At 46.5% G+C, this 23,477-nt stretch overlaps 1 protein-coding gene across 1 annotated transcript in view; it reads right to left on the bottom strand.

Annotated features, from left to right (window-relative positions):
* The window catches only part of LOC146863786 (uncharacterized), an 89,462-nt gene extending 67,077 nt beyond the window's left edge, over positions 1-22,385 (bottom strand). Inside the window, exon 1 of the mRNA XM_085628071.1 lies at positions 21,617-22,385. Within this exon, the coding sequence (XP_085484197.1) occupies positions 21,617-21,953 (337 nt within the window). The 5' untranslated portion in view covers positions 21,954-22,385. The remainder of the gene's footprint in view (positions 1-21,616) is intronic.
* Positions 22,386-23,477: the final 1,092 nt, after the last annotated feature.

Raw genomic sequence — 23,477 nt, 5'->3', positions numbered from 1 at the left:
TTCCACACCTTGCCCCACCAGTCTAAGTTTGCTATTATTCTAATAGACTACTATTCTAAGTGGCCTGAAGTCAGATTTGTATCCTAAGCTGACTCAAAAGACATTATTGAATTTATGAAAGAAATTTTCATGAGGGAGGGTTTTCCTAAGACCATAATTTCACACAATGGGGTACAGTTTGTCTCATCAGATGTAGAATATTTCTTCAAAGATTCCTCCATCTCTCATCTCAAAAGCTTACTTTACCATCCCCAAACTAATGGGCTGGTGGAGAGACTCAACAGTCATTGGGGATTGTATAAGGTGGGCCATCAAACACAACAAAGCCATACCCACCAGTGTGAGAACAATGTTATGGTTTTACAGGACAACACCCCATCATCCACGGGTCTCTCCCCTTTCGAACTACTTAGAGGTAGGAAACCATCCACGGAGTTCCGACCAGCATGGATGTCAAAGTGGTTCAAACCCAGCACTACTTTCCATGAGACAGATACTAGGGTTAGAAACAAGGTTAATGATGTACAACTTAAGCAAAAAATGTATTTTGATAACAGGAAACACACCTCCAAACGGAAATTTGTTGTAGGTGACAAAGTGAAAGTAAAGAAACAGGTCTTTGTTAAAAAGGGTGAGTCCAAGTTCAATGGGCATAGCTGGTGGAATATGAACAAGATTGTAAAAGTAAATGAGGAGGTTTGTGGGAGACAAAGTATAAGTTCTGATGTGGCCTTGTCACGGAATGCTTTTTCTGAAAACTGATGTTGATGTTTCAAATAACCCTCTTGTTTTCCCCAGGAGGAGTTCCAGAGTGGCCAGATTACCGGCCAGGTACAGGGGTCTCTCCTGTCACTCATTCTACTTTTCTCTCTCTCTCTTGCTCTCTCTCTCTTCTCTCTCTCCCTCTCTCTCCCTCCCTCTTTTTCTCTCTCTATCCCTCTCTTCTGGTCCTTTAGTCTTTCCTCTTTCTTACCTTTAGGAAAGGAGATGTATGTAGTGTTCCCACGCGCGAACCCAGCACAAGGGCATTGCTATTCTTAAAGTCTCGCGCTGCCTGCGGCGCACGAGACCCCGTGCCTGTTGATGACAGTTGAAACCAACGGTGGTCAGTTACGCCACTGCCTGCTAAGTGCTTGCACGCACGGTTTTCCCGTCTGTGGGAACTGGTTTCTAGAATAAAGATTGCTTCATCTGATACGAAGACTCCTGGATTATTACAATATTACTTTTAAAAAGTTGGCATTTTCGTGCCTTAGTCATTTAGTGCCTGCGGCCCGTCTCTAGGTCACATGACTGATTGTAGCTGACAGTTGGGTTTTGTGTATACATCCTAGACAGCCACACACAATAGGGGCTAGGAGTACTTGGATGGGCCACCACTGGCAGGACAGGAGGGTGGAGCTGGGCACAGACCTATTTACACTTGAATAGGCAGTGACTTGCCTTTACACAAAGGGCTGCCTTCTGCCTGTAGTTAGTCTGGAGCTAGCATGCCACTAATAGAGTGGGTGAGGATTGTAAGAAAAAGTTTGCCTTGTTCCACATCACCGAGTGTGGTGGAGCAGAGATGCAACTTATTTTCCACCCTTGCCATACTGTCATCCCTAAGAGGAGGATACTACATAGGTTATTGTATATAAATGGTTCAAAACACAACCTCTGACCATGGCCATAAAATTAGCACCAAGTTTCCAACCGTCAAAATCAAATGCACCCCAGCTGTGGTGTTCATCCATCATTAATTCAGATGGTTCAATGACAGTAGCAAAAGCGTAAACATATAAAACACATTGGGCTTTAAATTTTGCACCGGGCACAGGAAGGTTAAAGGGCACAAACATGCTGCGTACTGTGATTAACATTATCATAAATGCAAACAACAAGAGAGAGAGGGTTGAGACACACTCTTGGTCCCCCTAAATAGTAGTAAGAAAGCTTTGTAAATTACGATAAGAAGCTGAAACATGTCGACCCATATAGGATGCGTCTGACCAATTTAAGTCAGCAATAATCATCCTCCACTAATTTTAATCTGGTCCAGTTTCGTCACCATTAAAATTGCTTGTGGATGATTCTTGATCTTTTAAACATTTTTGCACTTACCTTTCACTTGAATTCCCCTAGTCTGATTTTTGCGCTCCGCCTTAACAAAGCATTGAAGCACACCAGTGTTGCAGCAGGCACCCCTGGTGGAACCCTATGATGAAGCATGTCACCAACTATGTTGGTGAGTGAGGGTTCTTTTACACACATTGGATTGATTTGGTTGTGGCACGTTAATATGTTACTTTGAATTGTTTTTTCCCCCCCTGTTTCTCCCTTTATTGTCACACATTAACATTATCATGCCATGCCTTGTCTTAGGAATGTGGTTTGTTGCAGTCACTGTGTTCTTGCAAAAAAATCACCTCACAGAGAAAGCTGCTCATAGTAAACCTGGCGTAAATGTAGCATCATCAAGTGGCGCGGGAGGCGGCAACACAGCTTTGATTGAACAAAGGTTGAAATTTATCTAAAGCTTTAAGAAAGACAAGGGACGAAATGAGAATCCTCTGAAGTCTGTCTAAAAACGGTCTCAACGATGTTTAGATGGCGAAATCAATAATTTACATCTCGTCAGCAGAGGCAACACCACATTCAAGAAACCAAAGGATACAACAAAAGTGAAGCTTCCTGCACACTAGATAAATTCACACTTGGTGCATATTAAAAATCTGTGATGAATCAGTCCTTGGCTCCCAGGGGAAACAATGGGCGTCTAGTAGATGGCCTACTAGATAATAGCTGCAACTGGCAAGCCTTCAGAAGAACTGCATTTGGTGAGCAACATAAGTGGAGCCATCAGACCTATATCTATAGTTGTCGGATTTACTCTCACTATCAGTTTATGTGCCTTTCATTCCCTCCAACATTTGCTCACAGTCCCCTCCCTACTATTAAGTCCCTGAAGTAAACCTGGAGGGATCCATATATTTAGAAAGAAATAGACTAATTTCAACCATAGACCAATAATTCACCCACTACAATATTATTTGCTTCAATGCAAGTGACAACACAATGTATTCTCATCTTGCTTCCAAGAAACCTCTTACTAATTATTCAGCAGACTAGGTGTAGGAGAGTAGGATCTGCTTCACATGTTTACCCCCACTTTTTGCTGGTGTTTCACTGTTTTTCGACTTTAGTCTGGCTGGGACCCTGTTAATCAGGGCCCCAGCCTAGCCGCTTCCTCTCTAAAATGATTCCATGTACTTTAGGTACATTACAGATTGGATCTGAGGTGCCCTTATACGTCCCTAGTGTATGGTATACTATGTACCCAGGGCATAGGTACCCCAGAGACCTACCAGGGGCTGAAGCATGTATTATGCCACCCCTGGAAAGCCACCAAAAATGACACCAAAAGTCTGCTACTGTAGCCTGGGTAAGGTGGTGCATGCACCCTTTACTGTGATATAGGTTATATATATATATATATATATATATATATATATATATATATATATATATATACCTATAAGTTACTCCTATGGCAGGCCTTATCAATCCTGAAGGCAGAGTGCTTGGTTCTTATGTGAGAGGGTGCTCCTGCATGAGCAGAGCCCCTCTGCAGTGTTCGGAGACCCTTCTCTGATGCGGTTTGTAGTGCAGCCTGACCATATACTCTTAAGTGCATTAAAACCAAACGGTAAATGCTAACTTTGGACTGGCTGCACGGAAACATGTTGGGTTTGGTGTCAAACACCGTGGAATCGTACCTCCACACCAGTAACTGGTGTGGGAGTATGATCCCACTCTTCTAAAGGGGGAGACATGACAGCACTGGTATACCCGGTAGAAACTTAATAGAGCCCTGGCATCACAAAATGGTTGCTGCAGCCACAGACACAAGTCTGTCCTCCTACTGCTGACCGAAACTCGGGCAGGGGAGTCCTGGACAATAGGTTTCCTGTCACAGGGAGGTGTAACCACCTCCCAGACAGGATTATGTGTATTGGGGCTGGGTGGGAGCACTCTCTGAGTGCTTTGAAGTCCTGCACTGGGGGCACATTTGGTGTCCTTGTGCATAGTACAGCTCAGACCGGTTCAGGGGCTTCCAGCCCCTGCTCTGGTGTGCAACTGGACAAAGGAAATGGGTGTAGCCACCTCTCTTTCCAAACTCTTCCATAGGTGGGTCCCCTGAGCTAGTCCAACCCCTTCCTTAGGTATAAGTAAGGAACCTCTGTAAATAGAACTTTAGATTACCCTGGACGAAACGCTGAAGCCGAATCCTGGACCTTCGACGCTCTGCTAAAGACCAGAGGACTGAAGAAATATCCCTTGGGGTCAAGGAGCGACTCCCCTGCTTGGCAGGCACCAACGAAGCAATTTGCCGGTCTGCATTATCGAAGCTCCTGCCGGACTCCAAAGTATTTGCAGCCCAGGAAGAGGATTTCCAGACATCTCAGAGGCCGACCAGAGTCCCCAGCAAAGCCGAGACCCGCAGCCCTCGTGAGTAGCGTGGAACCGGAACTCCTGGTCACTGTACATGTCTGCAAGTGTATTGACTTCTCGACGTCTCCTGAAGTCGTGCTTGGGCTGACTTGTAGCCCCCAGCTCGAGCACTGAATCCACCGAAGATTGTCGGCCTGGTCATTCCGAGTGACCCGTGGGCCACCATTTTGTGTTTCGTCTCGAGGTCCCTTCGCGATCCCTGGTCTGCTGACTAGTGGGTCCCTGAGGGGGTAACTTTGAATATCCTTGGGCTTCCCTGGTTGCTCCAGACGTGCCCCGACTCCCTACCAAATGGTGAGTTCCACAGACCTTACTGGTCTGCACAGAAGCATCTTTCTCGTTTCTGCGTGAGTTGCGGTTGCCAAGACTTGTTGTGTCCAATCCAGACACTGACGCTGCAGCACTCGACATCCGTCATGGGACAGCTCGAATCCAACTCCTGGTCGTACTCGACGCCTCCTGGTCCTCATGGCTGAAGAGTCAAGCATCACCTCTTTTACCTGAAATCACCCGACATCGGTGGGCATCTGTCCATCGCCTTCCTGGTCACTGGCTAGTGACCCAGACTCTGTCTCCTCTGCTTTCATGTTCTTCTCATCTTCGATCCAGGCTTGGATCTCTTCGGACACTTCGCATCTTCACGGCAGCAGCACTTCTTTGCCAGCTCCCACTGAAATCGACGACGCAACCCAACACCAAAAGACACCTATGCACCCGGCTTTCCTGGGTGAGGTAACACGAGTACTCAGGTGCTCCAGTGGGTACTAGCCCTAGAACTTCCTAAGTCCAAAAGGGTTTGGTCCTGACTCATTTCTAAGTGTCCCTAATCTTTAAAAATCTAACCACGACTTTCCCTTATAGAAGCTAAAGGGAGCTTCCGGCTGTGTTCACACACTGCACACGGCCCCCGTGGGTCCCCTGTGTCACTACCTTGGGTAGTTCCTTGGGGTCCCAGCGATTCTACAGGCTCTAGGCCTTGTGTCTAGTTAAGTCATGGTTCTTATACCACTATTTTAGTATATGGTTTGGCTCGCCCCTAGGGCCTGACGTGTATTTGTACTATTTTACTGTGGTTATTGAAGTGTAACTTATGTGTTTTGACCTCTAGTCTCATAACAAGCATTTGCAATGCAATAGGTCTCGCAGTTGTGAGTGTTTGGGCGATTGGCATTGTAAATGGCAATGCCTTTTATTTACGTGTTGGGTTTTAAAACATAAATAAAAGGCATTGTCATTTACAATGCCAATAGCTTAAACTGTCGCAAATGCGAGACCTATTGCATTGCAAATGCGTGTATGGTATTTCACATGATATGGTCTGCCAATGCTTGCTATTGCTCTTCTTGAAACTGCATTATAAAAATGTTTGTCAACTGTAGTTTCTGTAATGTATTTGTGGTATATGCAACGTCCATGAGCTATGCTACAGAAAACGGCAACAATATATAAACATCACACAGTGTCGATTGTGAAGGCATGAGAAATAAATCTGTTTGATTTTATTTTTAGTATGTGTCTTGTACTTTGCATTCATTCATTTCATTTGATAACTTTATTTCGGTCAAAGACCATAAAAGTGCAGATAAAATACATACATACATAGCACATCCAATAAAATAATAAAAATAGGTACATTTCTTTAAAAGGAGAATTAAACCATGAGTTATCAAGGCTATTTTGGTAGTTTAAGATGATTTGAGACTTAGCCTGCGGCGCCACATGCTGTAAAGAAAGCGAGAGACAGCAAACACAATGGGTGGAGACGTGTCATGCTTGAGGACTCTGCACGCCTGTACACAATGTCTAAAACCCAAGTTTCTACAAATTGGGATGAGCCAATGTTTACGTATGTTACTGTATGCTGGACAGAAAAATAAGACATGGATAACATCTTCTCTGACATCGTTGCATAATGGGCAGTTTTCGTTTTCAGTTTTTGCCCATTTCGAGGTGAATGATCTAATGGGTAGAGAGCCATGCCTTAATTGAACATATAATTTCCTCGCAAGAGGGGGTTGAATTTCATCCAAAAAATTCTCCCAGCCCCTTTCTGGTTTGAATGCGAGAAACTCAGTAGAAAGCCTGCCATAGGAAGTTAAGCTTTGTAAAGCATGCAGATTGTATTGTCTCACCATGTTTAACAACTGGGCTCTGGATATCCTCGGACAGCTCATCTCAGGGGACCCCCATAGTTGTGGTAAACCTATTTTTAAAGAGAGGGCCTTGATATAGGAAAGCCAGGGAATATTTTTGCTTTTTAACTGTTCCCAGGTCCCCTGGAATTCAGCTCTAAAGGATACCAACTCAGGTACTGACCAGAGCCTCCTCCAGTAAAGCAAGGGGCGCACGTCTGCCAGGTTCTCAATGGACTCCAAACCTAAGTCCATTCGCAGTGGGATAAGGGGTGTACTGGTCGGTAATCCCACCAAATTTCTCATAAAGGCCTGTTCAACCCTCACGAGGCTTGATACATTCTTGTGACCCCAAAGTTCAGCACCATGTAAGGATGCAGACCGAGCCTGCAGGCTATAGATCTCGAGGGCGGGCGCAACCGGTCTAAATATCGATGCTCTCTGGAGCTTGCCAATACCACCAGATATTTGTGATAGTCTAAGGGCAGATCTGGCAATCTGATGGCCCCAACTAAAATCCTCCGTCAGCGTAATTCCAAGGTATACAAAGGTTTTAACTCGCTCCAATGAAACACCATTCAAAAGAGGGTTCGGGCGCGTGCGCCTCGGGGGATTGAAGATTGTAAACTTGGTCTTATCCATATTGATCTCCAAACCCCTCGAGGCGCAAAAGCTCACGAAACCATCTAGGACACGCTGAATACCCAAGGAAGTTCGAGACAACAACAAAGTGTCGTCCGCGAACATCAAAGCAGGTACACGGCCAGACGTTAACCAAGGTGCATCACTATCCTTGACTTCATTTAGGTTATCGACAAGACCATTTATGAACAGGCTAAAGAGAGTAGGGGCCAGAACACACCCCTGCCGGACGCCCCTGGCAACAGGGAAGCGGTCCGAAAGAGCCCCGTGTCTCCCACACCTAACCTGAGCATAATTTCCATCGTGCAAACGGGACAAGATCTTAAGCAAATAGGGCGGGAGGCCCAAGTCTGCCAATACCACCCACAGTTTTTCCCTTGGGACCAGATCAAAAGCGGCCCGCAGGTCCACAAAAACTAGGTAGAGGCTGCCACCCTCAACCTTTGTAGTTTTCCAAAAAAGGACCTGGAGCCGAAAGATTTGGTCCAAGGTCGAAATACCGGATCTGAATCCAGCCTGGAGAGTAGACAATATTTCCCGTTCCTCCATCCAGGCTTGGATCCTATCTAGAATGATTCTACCCATTAGTTTTTGTGTTGTATCGAGCAGGCTAATGGGCCTATAATTTGAGGGGGTAAGTGGGCAGCGTTTTTTGAGAATGGGAACAATCTCGGCCCCCAGCCAAGTGTCCGGTGGGTCAGACCCCTTAAGAATCTCGTTAAATAGAGTGACTAGGTAAGGCGCCCATATTTTCGGCTGGGCTCGAAACAAATCCCCCGGCAATTTTTCTAGGCCGGGAGCCTTGTTAGGGAGCAATCTGGAAATAGCAGGGTAATACTCACGGGGAGGTCAGGCAGATGCACACACAGTCCGGAGCCTCCGACCGAGGCCCCCCGTCAGTCGATACTCCTGACGGGGGTCTGGGGCAGGGGGCCGGGCAAATGTCACATTTCCCTCCTGACTAGACCCAGAGGTTAGACCTAAACCCAGCCAGGATGGGTCATCGTGCTCCAAGCATGCATATAATGCCCCAAAATGAGCCTCCCACACTGGGGGCGCAATATTTGGGATAATAGCTTGCCCTCCCCCTTAGAGCCTGAACTAACAATAGCCCAAAACAACTTTGCGTCCCCAGTCAGGAGTGCATTTCTCAGTACTTCCCACCTTGCTTCCTCCCAGTCCCTCTTGGCTCCCTCAATGATCTTTTTTATAGAGGGAGCGAGATAATCTAGTTTTTAAGCTATCCTTGGCTTTAATCGCAATATGGAGATCTTTCTTGGCTTTCCTGCAGGTGCCACTGAACCAGGGGTGCATCTTGGCCCCACCTCGCCTAGGTCTAGGAAATGGGCAAAGAACATCCCCCAACACACTGGCCAGCTGGCTATGGATTTTTACAGCATGACCGTTTAGTGGCAGGTCAGCCATCGCAGCTAACCATGGTATAGCAAGCTGGTATAATTCACGCATCTTAGTCGGGGAATTTTGGAAGTGAGGCCAGTTGACCCTACGACGGTTATTCGAGATCATGAGTGGCATGTTCTTATTAGATGTAAAGCCGGCTTCAGGGTTGGTCAGCCCAAAGCTCCCAGAGTTAAGTGTTAGTACGAGGGCATTGTGGTCACTGTCGTGTCTCGGATACACTCTGAATTCTAGAAGTTTGTCCCAATGTTTTGCTTCCAACATAATATAATTAAGGCTCCCGGTTTTCCGTTTAAATGGATTTTTACATATAAATACAGACGGAAAGCTTTTTAGCTTTTGTCTGTATTTATATATAAAAACGGGAAAATACTAACAAAACCAATGCTCCTCCTGCCTCTGTGCTCCTCTGTAAAATCCGAGTCAGAGGTGCACAGGGGCGTCCAAAAGAAAGGGGAAACTGCTGCCCTGAAACTGCTCCAGAGATGGGGTGGGGGGGGGGGAGGGGGACTGGGAGCTCCGTGTCTGCAGAGACACTCCAGCACCCCCTCAAAGCGGTAGTTCACGCAAGATAATTGTTGGAGCAGTGGCAGCAGCAGATGTCCATTAAGAGGTGTGAAAACACCCCAGGACATCGGCTGCAGCTCCAGCAACCTTTTGTTTTTTAGGTCTCACGTGTGGGGGATATAGGGCACAACTGGAATTGGGAGTATTTTGCCACAAATCGGAGTGGGCCGGTGAGAAGGGTGGGTTGCTTAATGAAAGGCAGGATGTTTTTTGAAAGAGGTGGCCGTGGGTGTAGTCGATGTGATCTAAACTGAAGCTAGGGAGGGGCACTGCATTTAAACATAAGAAAGGAGGATCACGTGTAAACGGAGGCCTGGGGACATAAGCGAAGTGTCGTGGCACATACAGGGCCGGCTTTAGGGCGGTGCGTCCGGTGCCACCGCACCAGGTGCTGGCTTCCTGGGGGCGCCCTGTTTGAAAATTTAAGCTTTTGAAGCACCTGCTGCAGCGTTTCTTTCCGCCTGCAATTACCAGGCCTCACATAAATGTCAAGAAAACTCGCGTGATTAATTATCTTCCTGGAGAGAGATCAGTGTTTTGTAAAGTTGAGGTTTTGACTTAGGTGAAGTTAGTGCAGAGGGTTAATATGCCTGCTGCAAAGAGCTTCTATCAAGTAGATTACATATGATGTAAACAGGTCAGCAGATTACTGCTTTCAAAAGAGACATCCTTTTGTTACTTGCAATGTATAACTTAAAGTCCTAATATACAACAGTGAGCTATTAACTTTCATCCCAGAACTGCATACACACTGCAAAGTATACATTATTAGAACATTGATTAATGTTGCAAAAAGGGTTAATTTGGCTAGAAATCGATTCTTATTAATAAAGAAAACTCCCAACTATGGTGTTTCTTTTTCGACTCTGCGTTTGTGCTTCTCCACACCAAGCACTCTTAAACTATACTGCCTACCAGTATGGGTGACATGTGACTCCTACACTTTCAGTCCTTTGGCTTAAGTAACATTTCCTATACACTGATTTACACTCGTATGATTGATTGTCTCTGTGTAATGTGTGTGTGATGCAAAGTGCTCGGACACCCTACACTGGTATGAGTGGCGCTATATAACTAATTCAATGCATCTGAGAGAGTGTGGTTATGGTGACTTGGTCACTGTTAAAGGGTGCTAGTGAGAGAATCCGTGGTGGAGGTGGTCATTGGGGGGGGGCGCCAACAAACATTGTCGCACAGGGCGCCACCAGCACTAAAGCCGGCCCTGGGCACATAGGAACTAGAGGCAGGGAAGAGCAAAGTGAGGTCATCGCCGTTTGACGCAGAGATTGGGAGCTAGAGCTGCAAGGGGTGATGTGCCAAGGGAGAAAAATCCACAGGGGTTTACATATGCCGTAGGAAAGATTCTTAGGAACTGCGATGTGCACTGGGAGCAATTTGCAAAATATGTCTTGGGAAATATGCACTGTTGTGCTAAATAGTTGGAGAGAGTTGTACAAGGTGAATATGACACGAGAGCGAGCGCTAACAGCAGTGATAGGTTTGAGGGAGTCGTTCAGAGAGAGCAATTTGCTCCTTGAGGGAGGGTGGAGGGGCTGGTATGGGAGAAAGCTGCAGGCGGTGTTGTGCTCAGTGGAGGAGTGAGACATGCTTGCTGGTATTTGGGCAGAGATAGAGAACTGCAAGTATGAGGTGACTTGGTAGAGACATCTGCTGGCTAGAATGTCCCCGGAGGCTGGGTTTGTTGCAAGCAATGATGTGTTTTTGGGAGAGAGAGGTGCAGTGGGTGAAGTGCAATGGGAGAGAAAGCTTCAGGGAGTGTTGTTCCAAATGTGAAACAGCTGCAGAGGAAGTGCGGTGCCATGGAGAGAGAGAGAGAGGCCCGAAGAGATGTGGACGCATCGATGAGATACAATTCTGCAAGGTTGATGTGCTTGGGATAGAGCTCCAGGGGTGAGACAACCTGGGAGCGAGATCTGAATGGTGCGAGCTGCGCGTGCGCTAGAAACGAAAGACGCAGGAGGCAAGGCGTGACCTGGGAGAGAGAGCTGCAGGGGTTGGTGCTCTCTAAGAAATCTCTAAGCTTGGAGATTCATCCTTAGTGGGAGAATCATATCTGTAGGCTGTGACATACCCTAGATAGATACCCAAAAGTAGTGGGATGTGCCTTAAGAGAGACGGCTGCAGAAAATGAGTGATGCCCTTAGAAAAAATTGTGAATCAGATCTGTGCCTGGAAAGATAGCTAAATGGCTGGTGATCCTTAAGAGAGGTGCATGGCTGATGTGCCTTGTGACAGGTGCAGTGGTAATGTATCTTGGGAGACAGTTTTGTTGTATTATGTACACAGAGGGAGAGAATTGCCCAATATAAAATTGGAACTGCAAAAGAGAGTTGTAACAGGTAGAATATGCTTTGAAAAAGACATCTGCACGGAGTGGAGCATACCCAGTGTTTGAAATGGAAAAATGGAAGTGCAGGTACTCTGCAAACAGAGTCAATAACAAGAACAAAAGTTTTGCTCTACCTGTCTAGATAACAATAGATCGAATAGATCTCACTGATAAATAACCCAAGGGGTCGCTTTCAGCTACACCATTTGAAAGAGAGCACACAGAAAAATATATATTGTGATTGAAGATAGTATTTTTTATTTATTTTTTGTTCAGTAATTCTCTTGATATATATATATATATATATATATATATATATATATACAAATGCTCAAAACAAGAATTCGATCTATTGTTATCTAGACAGGTAGAGCAAAACTTTTGTTCTTGTTATTGGCTTTGTCCCCTATTGCTCTTCCTATATTAGAATTGGGGTACCCCTATTCTTAGTGGATACTCTGCAACAGAGTACCTGCTTGTTTCTGAGAAGTGCTGGTACTCTTCAATTATAAGTATTACTTTTTTTTTTTTGAAGTGCAGGTACTCTTCCTCAAAATAAAAAGAGTTCTGGTATTCAGTACCGGACCGTACCGGCCCATTTAAAGCACTGACCCTGTAAAAAACAGAATGGGCTGCCTTTGGTGACCGCTCAGTGAATACTGTTTTACAGTAGTGGCATCAAAAGTGGATGTGTCTTTACTTCCACTGTGAATGCTCCCTTGTGTCCGGCTATTAGCCACAGTGGGGCATTCTAGTGTGATGTATGGGGGGTGTTGGTGGTGTAAAAAACATTAATAAAAGACAGTACCATTTACAATATAAAACTCACACTAGTACAAATGCAATAGATTTCACAATTACAACAAAGTGAGCTATTGCCATTTTGCATTACACCATTTGATGAATTCTTCACGAAGGGAAAAAAAACGAATGACATTTACAATGCCAATAGCTCAAAATAATGTCATTGCGAGACCTATTGCATTGTAAATGCTTGTTGTTGTATGGGAGGGTGAAGGAGGTTGATGTGGCAGGGCACAGGGGCAGAAATGCCTCCAACAACTATTAGCTGCATCTCTCAGTGACTATGCACGCTGTTGGGCAATGAGGCTGAGTGAGTGGTGAGAAAGTCAGTTAGCAGGACTTCATTTTTCCATTTAATGTTTATTTAAGTGCTACTTAAATAAAAATAAGAACAGAAATGACTGCTGCACCACCTCTACATTTTCTCCATAGTGTCCATATCAAAGCACTATTCTGTACAGATGAAGATGCAGGATTCTTTAGATATTTGGGCGATTTACAATGCCTTGTGGGGTAGGTCGTCTTCTAATGCACACCAAGAATGATCTGATATTCTTCGAGCAGACACTCTCTGTGATGGCTGATTAAATGTGAGTAAAATAGGTAGTAATGCGTTGACATTTTGCAAGACAGCTGCGCAAATGAGACCTACTCACAATCACTAATTCACGCAGCTTTTCTTAGAGGACAGGGAAGACATTTTCTCTCAATATGTAAAGTGCACTTAGCATAGGCTCCATTTAAAAAAAACAGCTATAACAACCTAGTGCAAGTGTGCATGCCAACTTAAATAAATGTGGAAAAATACTAGCTTTAGCGGTTTTTTTCTTGCGTCAAAAATAAATGTGGATAAAAACAGATAAAATTACCAAAAAATAAATATGGATAAATACAGACGGAAATGTGAAAAAAATAAATACCATAAAACCAGGAGCCCTAAATATAATCAATGGTGGATGTTTGTGCTACCCTATTAAATGTGGAGTTTCCCGGTTGGTCAGGGGCCAGTCTCCCATTGCACGCCCGCAAAGACGTAGCAAGCGAGAATGATTTTATTTGGAGGACCAGCCGTGTCCATGCCTTAACAGGAGGGATCTTTGGTTGCGGGATACACCAGAATGAGTCTTCATCGTCCTGTTCATCCCAATCAGGGTTAACCAGGGACTCAAATTGGCAATTGAAATCCCCACCCACTATAATTATAACTGAAGAGTCAAGTGTCTGGATAAAGAGATCTAATACTTTATTCGTATCAGACTCCTGCCCATGCCTAACTGGCCTTGAATAGATATTAATTATGGCTATTTTTGGTGAATTCAGTAGTGTCAATAACACACATTGAACATCAGGGGAGTTAGTTGGTATTTGGGTAGCTTTGACGCCCAGGTGGGTGCCTATCCAAATTGATAGGCCACCGGATGGGCGGCCTCTACCACTAGATACTGCCAGGGTATGAAATGTTGCATAGCCTGGACTTGGACTTTCCTCTAATGCCCAGGTTTCCTGAATCAGGCAGATGTCATGTACTGCCATAAAAGAGCCCCAGTCAGGATTAGATAATTTATTTTTTACACCAGCAACATTCCACGAGAGGATTTTTATGGTACCATCGGCTACATTACCAGAAACTTTTAAGTTTCCTGTTGCCGTGGAGGGAAGACTAACATAGGTAGGAGACTCTAGATGGGCTTTCTTCTCTATTTCTTCTATACGAGGTGCTTCCCCCCCTGCAACAGAATCTCCTCGCGGGAACACCGCGTCCCCCACATCCCCGCGACACACCCTACCACCCTGCCCAGACCACCAGGGGGTGTGGTGACTGCTGAGGTGAGGGTTTTAGTATTTCCCTCCAGTGTAATTGAAAAAGTAGATGTTTCACTGTTATTATTCAAGGGTAGCTCCTTGTCATGTGGGCGTCAATCGACCTGGTTCAGTATACTGAACCTATTTCTATGCACAAAGGATGGCAGGGGGGATTGTAGGCGTTTACGTCTACCCAACTTGCTTGCCCCTGATGCACTCCAGAAGGACAGCCATTACGCCCCTCGTCATATTTAGCTCCTTTAAGATAAACTGATCTCAAATGAGTCACAGGATAGAAGTATGACAGGTGAAGAGTAAAAATGTGGGTGTTTAAACTGGAGGGGGGACAAGCCGCAGATATACTCTACGGCAGCAGTATCCCTAAAATTTATAACCACACAGTTCCCTGCTATAGTTTTGGGACCCTTCCCGATCCAGTCTATACGTCTGACAGAGAGGATTTCCCCAGAGATGTAAGAGGGGAGAGGTCTATTAGCACTTAGCCACTGTACACACTTGTTTTTTAACTCAATATGGGTTTCGTTTTTCCCCTGGGTTAAAGATGGTACCACCGATAGAACTACAACGTATGGTAAAGACTCTGGGGGGAGATTAATAGTTTGCAGCTCCGATGGTGTACCTATAGGAAATGGGTTTAAATTTGATGGAGCTGGAACAGCAGGGGGCCACCTTGCCAAACTATATCTTTCACATTCTGTCTTTTCTTCGCTGGAAGTGACTTTTGGGATTACAGAGGCCAAGACAGGAATTGGAGCTACATGGGAACCGTCAGCAACTATACATGAACTTAAAAAAGGGCTAACTGTTTCCGAGGCTGGCTCATTGCTAGTGGTAATCAATCGTAAATCTTTGTTCCCTATAACACTGTCAGCAACTGTGGCAATCTCAGATTGGGGAGCACTACAGCCTACTCCACTGGAGACAGAATTCCCGTGTGGAATCATTGGGGATAATTTTCCCAGGCCCTTATTGTTGAGGGTGGAAACTAGTCTATCGATCCTAGATGCCAAGGATTTAATATGGTTGCCAATGGTCTGTTCTAGGAGAATCTGAAAATCAGCTATTAAGCTAGTAACCCACAGCGGAGCTATCATATTTGCTGGGGAGGAGCCGATGGTAGTTAGTACAGGATCGCACTTAAGGCATATATTTTTGTTCGGCTTCTTAACAGGTCTCCTCTTCTTTCCTCGGGGGCCCGGGTTTTTTTTTTTGCAGTAGTGTTTGGGGGAGGTGGGGACAGGCTTGGGGGTATATGACTTGCTAAAATATCCGAGGGAGCCTGGGCACAGGGTAGGTCAGCAAATGATGACGTAAGAAAGGAGCTTACGGCAGGAGGATTTGTTACAGATATTGAATAGTCCCCAACCTGCTCTACCAAAGGTGCCACAGGAGTAATAGACAACCTTCGCTCTGTGTTTTCGATAGCATTAACCACTACCCCAATAGTTTTTTGTAGCATCTTATCGATGGCCTTGAGCGAGGGGAGGGGTAATGCCGTTGCTGCCTGTTGCCTCGTCACGGGACGGGGAACTGGGCTCTTTTGTTTTTTGCCCCATTATTAAGCTTGGCTATAGGGTGAATCCTGGTCTACAAATCCTTAGTTCTGGAGTCCAGGTAACAAAGAATAAGTCACAAACAACAGTACCTTTACACAGATAACCAGACCGTCACGGGTAGACGCCAACGATGTTAAGGGGATGGCCCGACCCGGCCTCCTCCGGCCCCTGACGGGCCCGCCCTTGGCCCGGGCTTCGCCCGCGCTGCGGGGCACCTGGGGTCCTTTTGTATGTCCCAGGCGCTGCCAGAATCCGTCACCGGCAAGCGCACGGGGCTTAGAATGCTGGGGATTGTAGTTTCGGTGGCAGTTCCCCTCACGGCGGCGATGATGCTGCACTGTGGTGTTTTCTCCCCCAACGATGGCCGTTGCCCTCACGGAAGGCGAGTAGTCCAATTTTTAAAACTCCCGGTCTCTGAAGGCACAGGCTTCTCAAAGAAGTGGGGTGTGATGAGAGACGTCGGAGGGCCTTTGAGTTCACATTAACGTAAATACTGCCTTTTTTACTGGTATCCCTCATCTACAGAGGGAGGAGAGCAGATATTTAAATGAGATTGAGTTATTTTGTAAGCTGTCACTCCACGGTGGTACTGATCCCGACTAATTCTGACAGCCACATTTCTCTTATTTGACTGCAAACAGGACTATAAAGCTAACCAGCTCTAAATCTTGTACCTTGCCTGGAGTACTTGACCACAAACCACCTAATCATCACTACAGTGCTCAAAAAACCTTTAAGTGACTCCTTTAGGAATTTGTGAAAGGCAGGAGGAAAAGCAGATACATCAACTTGGCTCTAAAGAACAGTGACAGATGAGCAGTGGAGATCTCAGAGGGAAGCGTGGAACGTTTCCTCGCAGGCTAGCAAGCCAAGAAGAGTGAAAGAGGAGAAGGAATTCACTGAGAATACATTGGTCCTGACGCCTGTCAAGGTTATCACATGCTAAAGAGTACCATAAACGCGGTAATGTGCGTTCTACCCCATCCATTTTAATTATTTAGAAGCTTATAAAGCGCTCTTATGCCCAAGGACATCCTGGCGCTGTCTACTGACTCCTGAAAAGAAAAGCGGGATCTACTCCATAATTCAACCAGCGTGACCTGGCGGGTATTGAACACAACCCGTTTCCAGGAGCATTTCAGGCAAGAAATCACATAAAATCAATCACGGTCACAACAATGGATGCACAGTACTCACATTTCCTCAACCATGTCACACACCACACAAAGTAAAAAAAAAAAAAAAAAAGAGAGAAGGAGCTCTCTCTGCCAAGTAGGGCGTCAGCAAGGGTGCTGAGCAAGATTATTCTGTGCAGATGGAATAACGCTGTGCTTGCAAATTGCACACAGTAATTTTCGCACGCTGTCTCTTCGCGCTGCTGCATCGTAGCAAAGCCGACACTGAGAAAAGCAACTGGCCATTAACAATTGAAACATCAAACTTTGTAAGCGCTGACAGCGGGAAGAGCACAGAAGTTGAAAGTAATGCTCACGTCGTCACCCGTTAAGTTGTTAGTACAAGACGATTAGTTAAGGAGCTGCAGGCACCCGGACCAGACGACCTTCAGATCATCTCTGAAAATACGCGGGGGAAGGACATGAGCGGTGGCGCCAAGAGCAACAGAGCAGACAACTGCACGCCGAGCTGTGGGGAACCCCATTAAATCTAAATCACCAAAACATGTGTAGGGGGGAGAGATGGGAACTGGCTCTCTTATAAAGAGAATTCTATTACGTTTAGAAGTAACAGAGGTATAAGTGCATCGCGATCACTTTTCACCGGCCGCGAAAGTGATCGCGATGCACTTAATGACCCGTGACAGAGGAAAGACAGATGGCGCGTGAACGCAAGCGCTAGGCCAGCAAAAGCCTTTGGGAGCACTTCCAAAAAGCCCCTTACTAAATGTCTCGCAGAGACAGTGCATGCGCTGGCTCAGGCGAGACCTAAAGAGACTAGGAGGGTGTGTTAAGTAATAAATACACTATATATACATACACACACACCTGGTGTGGAAATCTTTCTTTTAGTGACTCGAGATTATAGACTGGTAAAACAAGCTGCTTTACATTCCTTCAAGGCTTAGCCTAAAGGCTGCTCTCCATAGCTACCACTAGGATAGCTTTCAATAAAGGTTGACTTTAACCTATAACCAATAAGGGGTTGTTTGGACTGATACAAGGTGCCCACTATAACTAGTGGACAGCATATATCAGGCCAACTTCTCACACTAGGGAGAACAGGGAACACCGCAGCCCCTGGGACAAACTATCACAGTTTGCCTTTCACCCACCTGCAAAGAACAAATGCATGATAAAATTTGAAATTAAGTGGTGTCCAATCTCATTTTTGAATATCCAATCACGGTGCTGGTTAAGTTGCAGAGGCAGTCTCCTACCATATTTTGAACACAGAAAAATACAAAGCAACAAGGATTTGGTGGACTAGTGACGAATAGGAAATTTGTATCGAACGCCTACAAAGGTGAAAGTAAGCCTATCTCCCAGTTTGTACAGTTAGAACATGGTCATTTTACCAACACTGGGCAAGTACATCTCAAGCTACAGAAATCACCTTATACACTGCATCGCGTTCAACTGCACACTTATGAAATTAAGAGATTTGCCTTCTTCTATTTGCTCCTAAAATCATTTCTAGGCTTTACTCAGACAAGTCCATATCCTGGACTTTCAGATCTGAAGGAGAACACATTTCATAATAGGTTACCTCTGCAGCTGATCATTTCATAGCTATAAGGATATAGGAACAGGAACCCAAAGTTCCAGAGGAGGAAACAAATGTACACAGCTGTGCAGGTGGGACAGGAGAGCCTGGGACTACCAGGATCAGACAGAAGAGACAGAGTTTTTGCCACATAAGTTAAGAGATTCCATAAAGGGTCACAGTAAGGTTCTATTAATAGTACTCTGTAAAACAAGTACTGAAAGCCAATCGGTCTCACATTTGGGATCAAGTGGCTTTGCCAATGGTTTTTGGATATGCTGTAAAGCAAGAACACTCAGGTACGGCCCGAGGGCCACATGCGGCTCTCCTAACCTTTAATTGCGACCCCCTGGTGAACAGCAGACCTGGGCTGTTGTTCACTTGACAGAGCAGGAACATTCAGAAAGCTGTGAAACGTTGCACGTTAATTAAAGTAAAGGTAAAGGTACAGAGCAAAGACTGTTTCCTAGACAACTTCTCTTTAGCGTGCATCTGCTTTACGTCCCACTACTCTCACCTTTTAACACCCCAACCCTCGCCCTGCTGGCATCGACATGGCCCTCGGTAGGCCACAGACAGTACTTTGTGGCCCCCAGGAAAAATGTTTGCGAGTACCCATGCTGTAAAGCAACTACAGCATGGGTCAAAAGAACAAGCATTTGTAACGCAATAGGTCTCGCATTGTGAAAAGTTAGAGCACTTGGGGTTGTTAATCTACATAAGAAATAGAGTTAGACCCTGTACTTTCAGAACCGTGGCTTGTGCACGGTCAGCTAAAATTAGAGTTGACCTGCGCCCCCCCCCCCCCTTTACTGTGTTGTTTCTGCTTCCTGCCAGTCCAGACTTATTTTGGGATAGGACTGCAACCAGCGACTGTTAATCTTCCTGAGGAAGATAGAATGAGTACAACTGAGTAGGGAACAATAAACACCTGTTAATCACACCGAGAGAGGGTCCCAAACTTTACAAACAGATTTCACGCTGTAGTCAGAGCTGGCTTGTAGACATGGGACACTTCTGCACTGTTAAAATAACTGCCAGTGCTTAATGCTCACTCGAACACAGCAATATCCAATGTAATGCTTGGTCTGATGAACAATATTAGCTGTAGGCTCAAGGGACAATTTAACAGGAATATTCATTGAAGTAAATGTTTATGGAGGACGTACAAAATGGTGTTGTGGTGCATGCGCTGTATGACGGACTTAAAGGGCTCATTCATAAACCAAAATAGCAATAGATAAAAAATCATGGTCTAGTAGGCATTCTGTTCCATTTCAACAAAAAAAGGCGTTCAAAGGACAATTTTGGAACAAGAAAAATAGCTCAGGAACTTATTGTTTTTCCAATTACCCATTTCCTTTAAGAATTTAACAGGCGCAATAAAATTGCTATATTACTTTCACTTGCACTGTGGGCATGCCACTAACTGGGGCTACACCTCGGGATGTCGTATTAGTATACGGTGAAGAGGCCATAGATCACGTACTGTTTATATTGGGACAATTAAAGGCTTACAGTGCTCAGTGTGGTTCTCGTCTCTGCCAAAGGTAAGATATTACATTTCATTTAGTTCCGTGAACGTCAGATGTTTGGAAGTGAAAGCATGCGCTGCATGTTGCTTCCCCCACAACCAGTTTTCATTAAAAAAAGATTTACACTTTGGTTTCATTTTAGTTAAAACTCTGATCGGTAACTATACAGAAAACAATTCTTTGCAGCAACTCCCACCTTACCTTTAAATGTGTTAAGTTTAAGCGTGGATGCCGAGATTGTTGACAAAGTAAAGAAATAGATTGTTTTGCTATTTCATTACTTTTGCAGCAATCACGGCACCCGCGTTTTAGCATAAAATGTTTAAAGGTAAAGTGGGGGTGCAGCAAACTAACAAGAGTTAACAAGTAGAAAAAAAAGGCGGGCCACTCTTATTTTCTACTTGTTTACTTTTGCTACAAGCAGTAGACAATAAGGCTCGACCTATAAAAACAAGGATGCAGTAATGTATCCATACTCCGGTGAAGGGACAAACACATGGCCCACACACAGTAGAGAAAAGTCAAAGCATACTAGAGGAACAATTAAGTCAACCAACAGTAAGCTATGGGCAGGCTCTAAACTCACTGCAAGCCAATAATACATTTCGGAACAGACAGCACATACACTTTCTGGCATGCATGACCTAAAAAGGGCGTGTGCAGTAACATTAGAAGTATGAAATAAGGCGGCCAAACATGCAAGATGTGGGACAAGTGTGACACCAGGGAGCCCTACGTACGTGCTGTTCAGTCTTCGCTTCAATCCCAACTATAGCAAAAAATGTAACTTCCAAATCATATAAACTTCTTACCACCCACGTACTTTCGAGGTTTACATGCATCAGGCCGAGCAGACCTGATGTACCACAGGGTTTACAACGATGCATCTGGTGAAGCAGCTCCATGCACTGACAGAAACAGGTACTCAGAACATCAGAGAAGAGGGAGTTAGTGCACTGCAAAAAAAGCTGACCCGTCGGATAGCCAAAGCCACACAAAGTGTCAATAGAGGAGTCGGGTATACACCGAACTCTCAACTCTCTAACTTTAAGGCAACTGGCGCCAAGAGAACTTGCCTGCCAGAGCTCCACAACTTCTCAGGGCACACGGGCGACGAACAGTGTGTTATCGTAGACACGCCTCCAAACACCTCTATTAAACGTATACACACGCGGTTCAGTAGCACCACCACATTTCGCAAACATTATGTTAAGCCAAGCATCTAGGGAGCCAGAATAAAGAGACGCGGCAAAGACTAGCCATAAATGGAGCCTATAAGATATGGGGTGGGGGGGTTGATACAGATCTCGGTTCCTCCGCTGACAAGCTCATGTTGGATGACAGCCCTTGATTCTGCTGGCTCACACCGTTCCACGACAGAGATGGATGTACACACAATAAAGTTACTACGACATCACGTGTGATCCTGGACACACCTCCAGTCATCTTGCCAAATGTAAACACAGACTCCAGCAGCGCTCGCAGGTGTTCTCTCCGGCCCTCCCCCAAATATACTCATTTCATGTATCCGTGCGGCCCCAGCAGTCCCCAGGTGTGTTCCGAGTCGCTTACCTGGCAGCCTGCGCACCCCGAACACGGGCCGGCCGGCCGCCTTCCAGAGCCCCTTCATGACCTTGTAGTGTCCCGGGGAGCAGAGGCTCGGGCCCCCGCCCCGCCGCCGGGCCGCCCAGTCCGAGTAGAAGGACTGCTTGAGCTTCTTCCACTTGGCCCGGCACTGGGACACGCTGCGCTCGTAGCCCTCGGCCGACAGGCGCCGGGCGATGTCCCGCCACAGCGCCTCGTTGGGCCGGGAGGTGGAGGCCATGAGCAGCGGCACCTGGCGGGAGCCGCCGATCTGCGCCAGCAGCCGGCCCACCTCGTGCTGGCTCCAGCAGGGGCCCCGCGGCATCCTGCCGGCCCTGGAGGAGCGACCCGGGCCCGCCGCGGGGGAGGCGGCCCCCTCCGGCCCGGCCGCCGGGCTCAGATCATAGCCCAGCCGGCGGAGCAAGGCCCAGCCGTCCAGCTTCAGGCCGCGCTGTCCGTGGCCCGGGGGGAAGATGCAAGGGCTCCGCGGAGGAGGGCTGCGGCGGGCCGAGCTCCGGAGGCCTGGATAGGAGCCGGCGAGCCGTGTCCTACATTCACCGCGCCGTGCTTAGCTTCCTGCCGCAGCTCCGGGGGCGTCAGGGCGGTCTCCCGGGCTATTCCGACCACAGCCGAGCGCTTCTGCGCCACCCTGTCCCGGCTAATGCGGCGTCTGGATGGAGTGCGCATGCGCCTCCCCGCGACCCCTGCCAAGACCACAACATTCTCAGAGGCCACTACTGCGCGTGCGCCTCCCAGTGACCCCTGCCAGGACCACATCGTTCTCAGAGGCCGCTACTGCGCATGCACCTCCCGTAGTTCCCTGCCAGGACCAGTCCGGAACACGCTCAAATGCCACTACTGCGCGTGTGCCTCCCGGTGACCCCTGCTAGGACCACAACATTCTCAGAGGCGGCTACTGCGCATGTGCTTCCCGGTGTCCCCTGCCAGGACCATGACACGCTCAGATGCCACTACTGCACGTGTGCCTCCCGGTGACCCCTGCCAGGACCATGATCCAGCGCAACCTAAAATCTCAAATAATGGCCCATACACATTCAATCAATCAAACAATCAATCACATAATTTGTAAAGCGCGCTACATACCTGTGAGGGTTTCAAGGCGCTGGGGGATTGGCAAGGGGGGGTTGCTGCTGCTATTGGTCGAAGAACCAGGTCTTGAGTTGTCTCCTGAAGGTCAGCAGGTCTTCGGTCTGTCGCAGGTAGAGGGGAAGGGTGTGCCCGGTCTTGGCGGCTGTAGAGTACGTAAGTTGTTATTGTGATTCTGTTGTACATTGTGATCAGTCATTTGTATACGTTCTTAGTTCTGTAGCGTGCGCTTCTTGAAAGAAGGTTTTCTTTCAAGTGGAGCTCGTGTCGTGCCTCTGTTGTGGCGGAGTATTCCAAACTGAAGAATGCTATTCTTCGGTTGGATTTCTGCCACAACAGATGTGCTCCAGTGACTTCCTTTACATTCAAGAAGAATTGAAGAATAAACTTCAGCGTTAACCAAGGATTACTTTTGTGGACATTACTTACTTGATTGCTTGTTGTTCCTTGGATTTACACTTCACATTTTGGCGACGATTTTCAAGAAAGGAAGTTTTCACCAAAGTTGCACGCCCTCCTTTGCTCAAAGAAAAGCTCAAGTTGATTGGCAACAATGCGTTGTTCTGGTTGTGCCTTCCCGTGAACGAATAGCTGCACAGGGGAGCAATCGGCGGAATTTTGAGTGGTTTACGAGATTTCAAGACGCACTCTCCTGACGCCACACGCTCCAACGCGGTTACTTAGCAACGATCTAAAACAAAACAACGTTGCGCTTCGTTACGCACAGTCCGGACCAGCGGCC

The sequence above is a fragment of the Triturus cristatus genome, chromosome 2_1 (assembly GCF_964204655.1).
Source record: "Triturus cristatus chromosome 2_1, aTriCri1.1, whole genome shotgun sequence".
Lineage (NCBI taxonomy): Eukaryota > Metazoa > Chordata > Amphibia > Caudata > Salamandridae > Triturus > Triturus cristatus.
The sequence above is the reverse complement of the archived record's forward strand: the minus strand, read 5'-3'. Positions and strand labels throughout refer to the sequence as shown.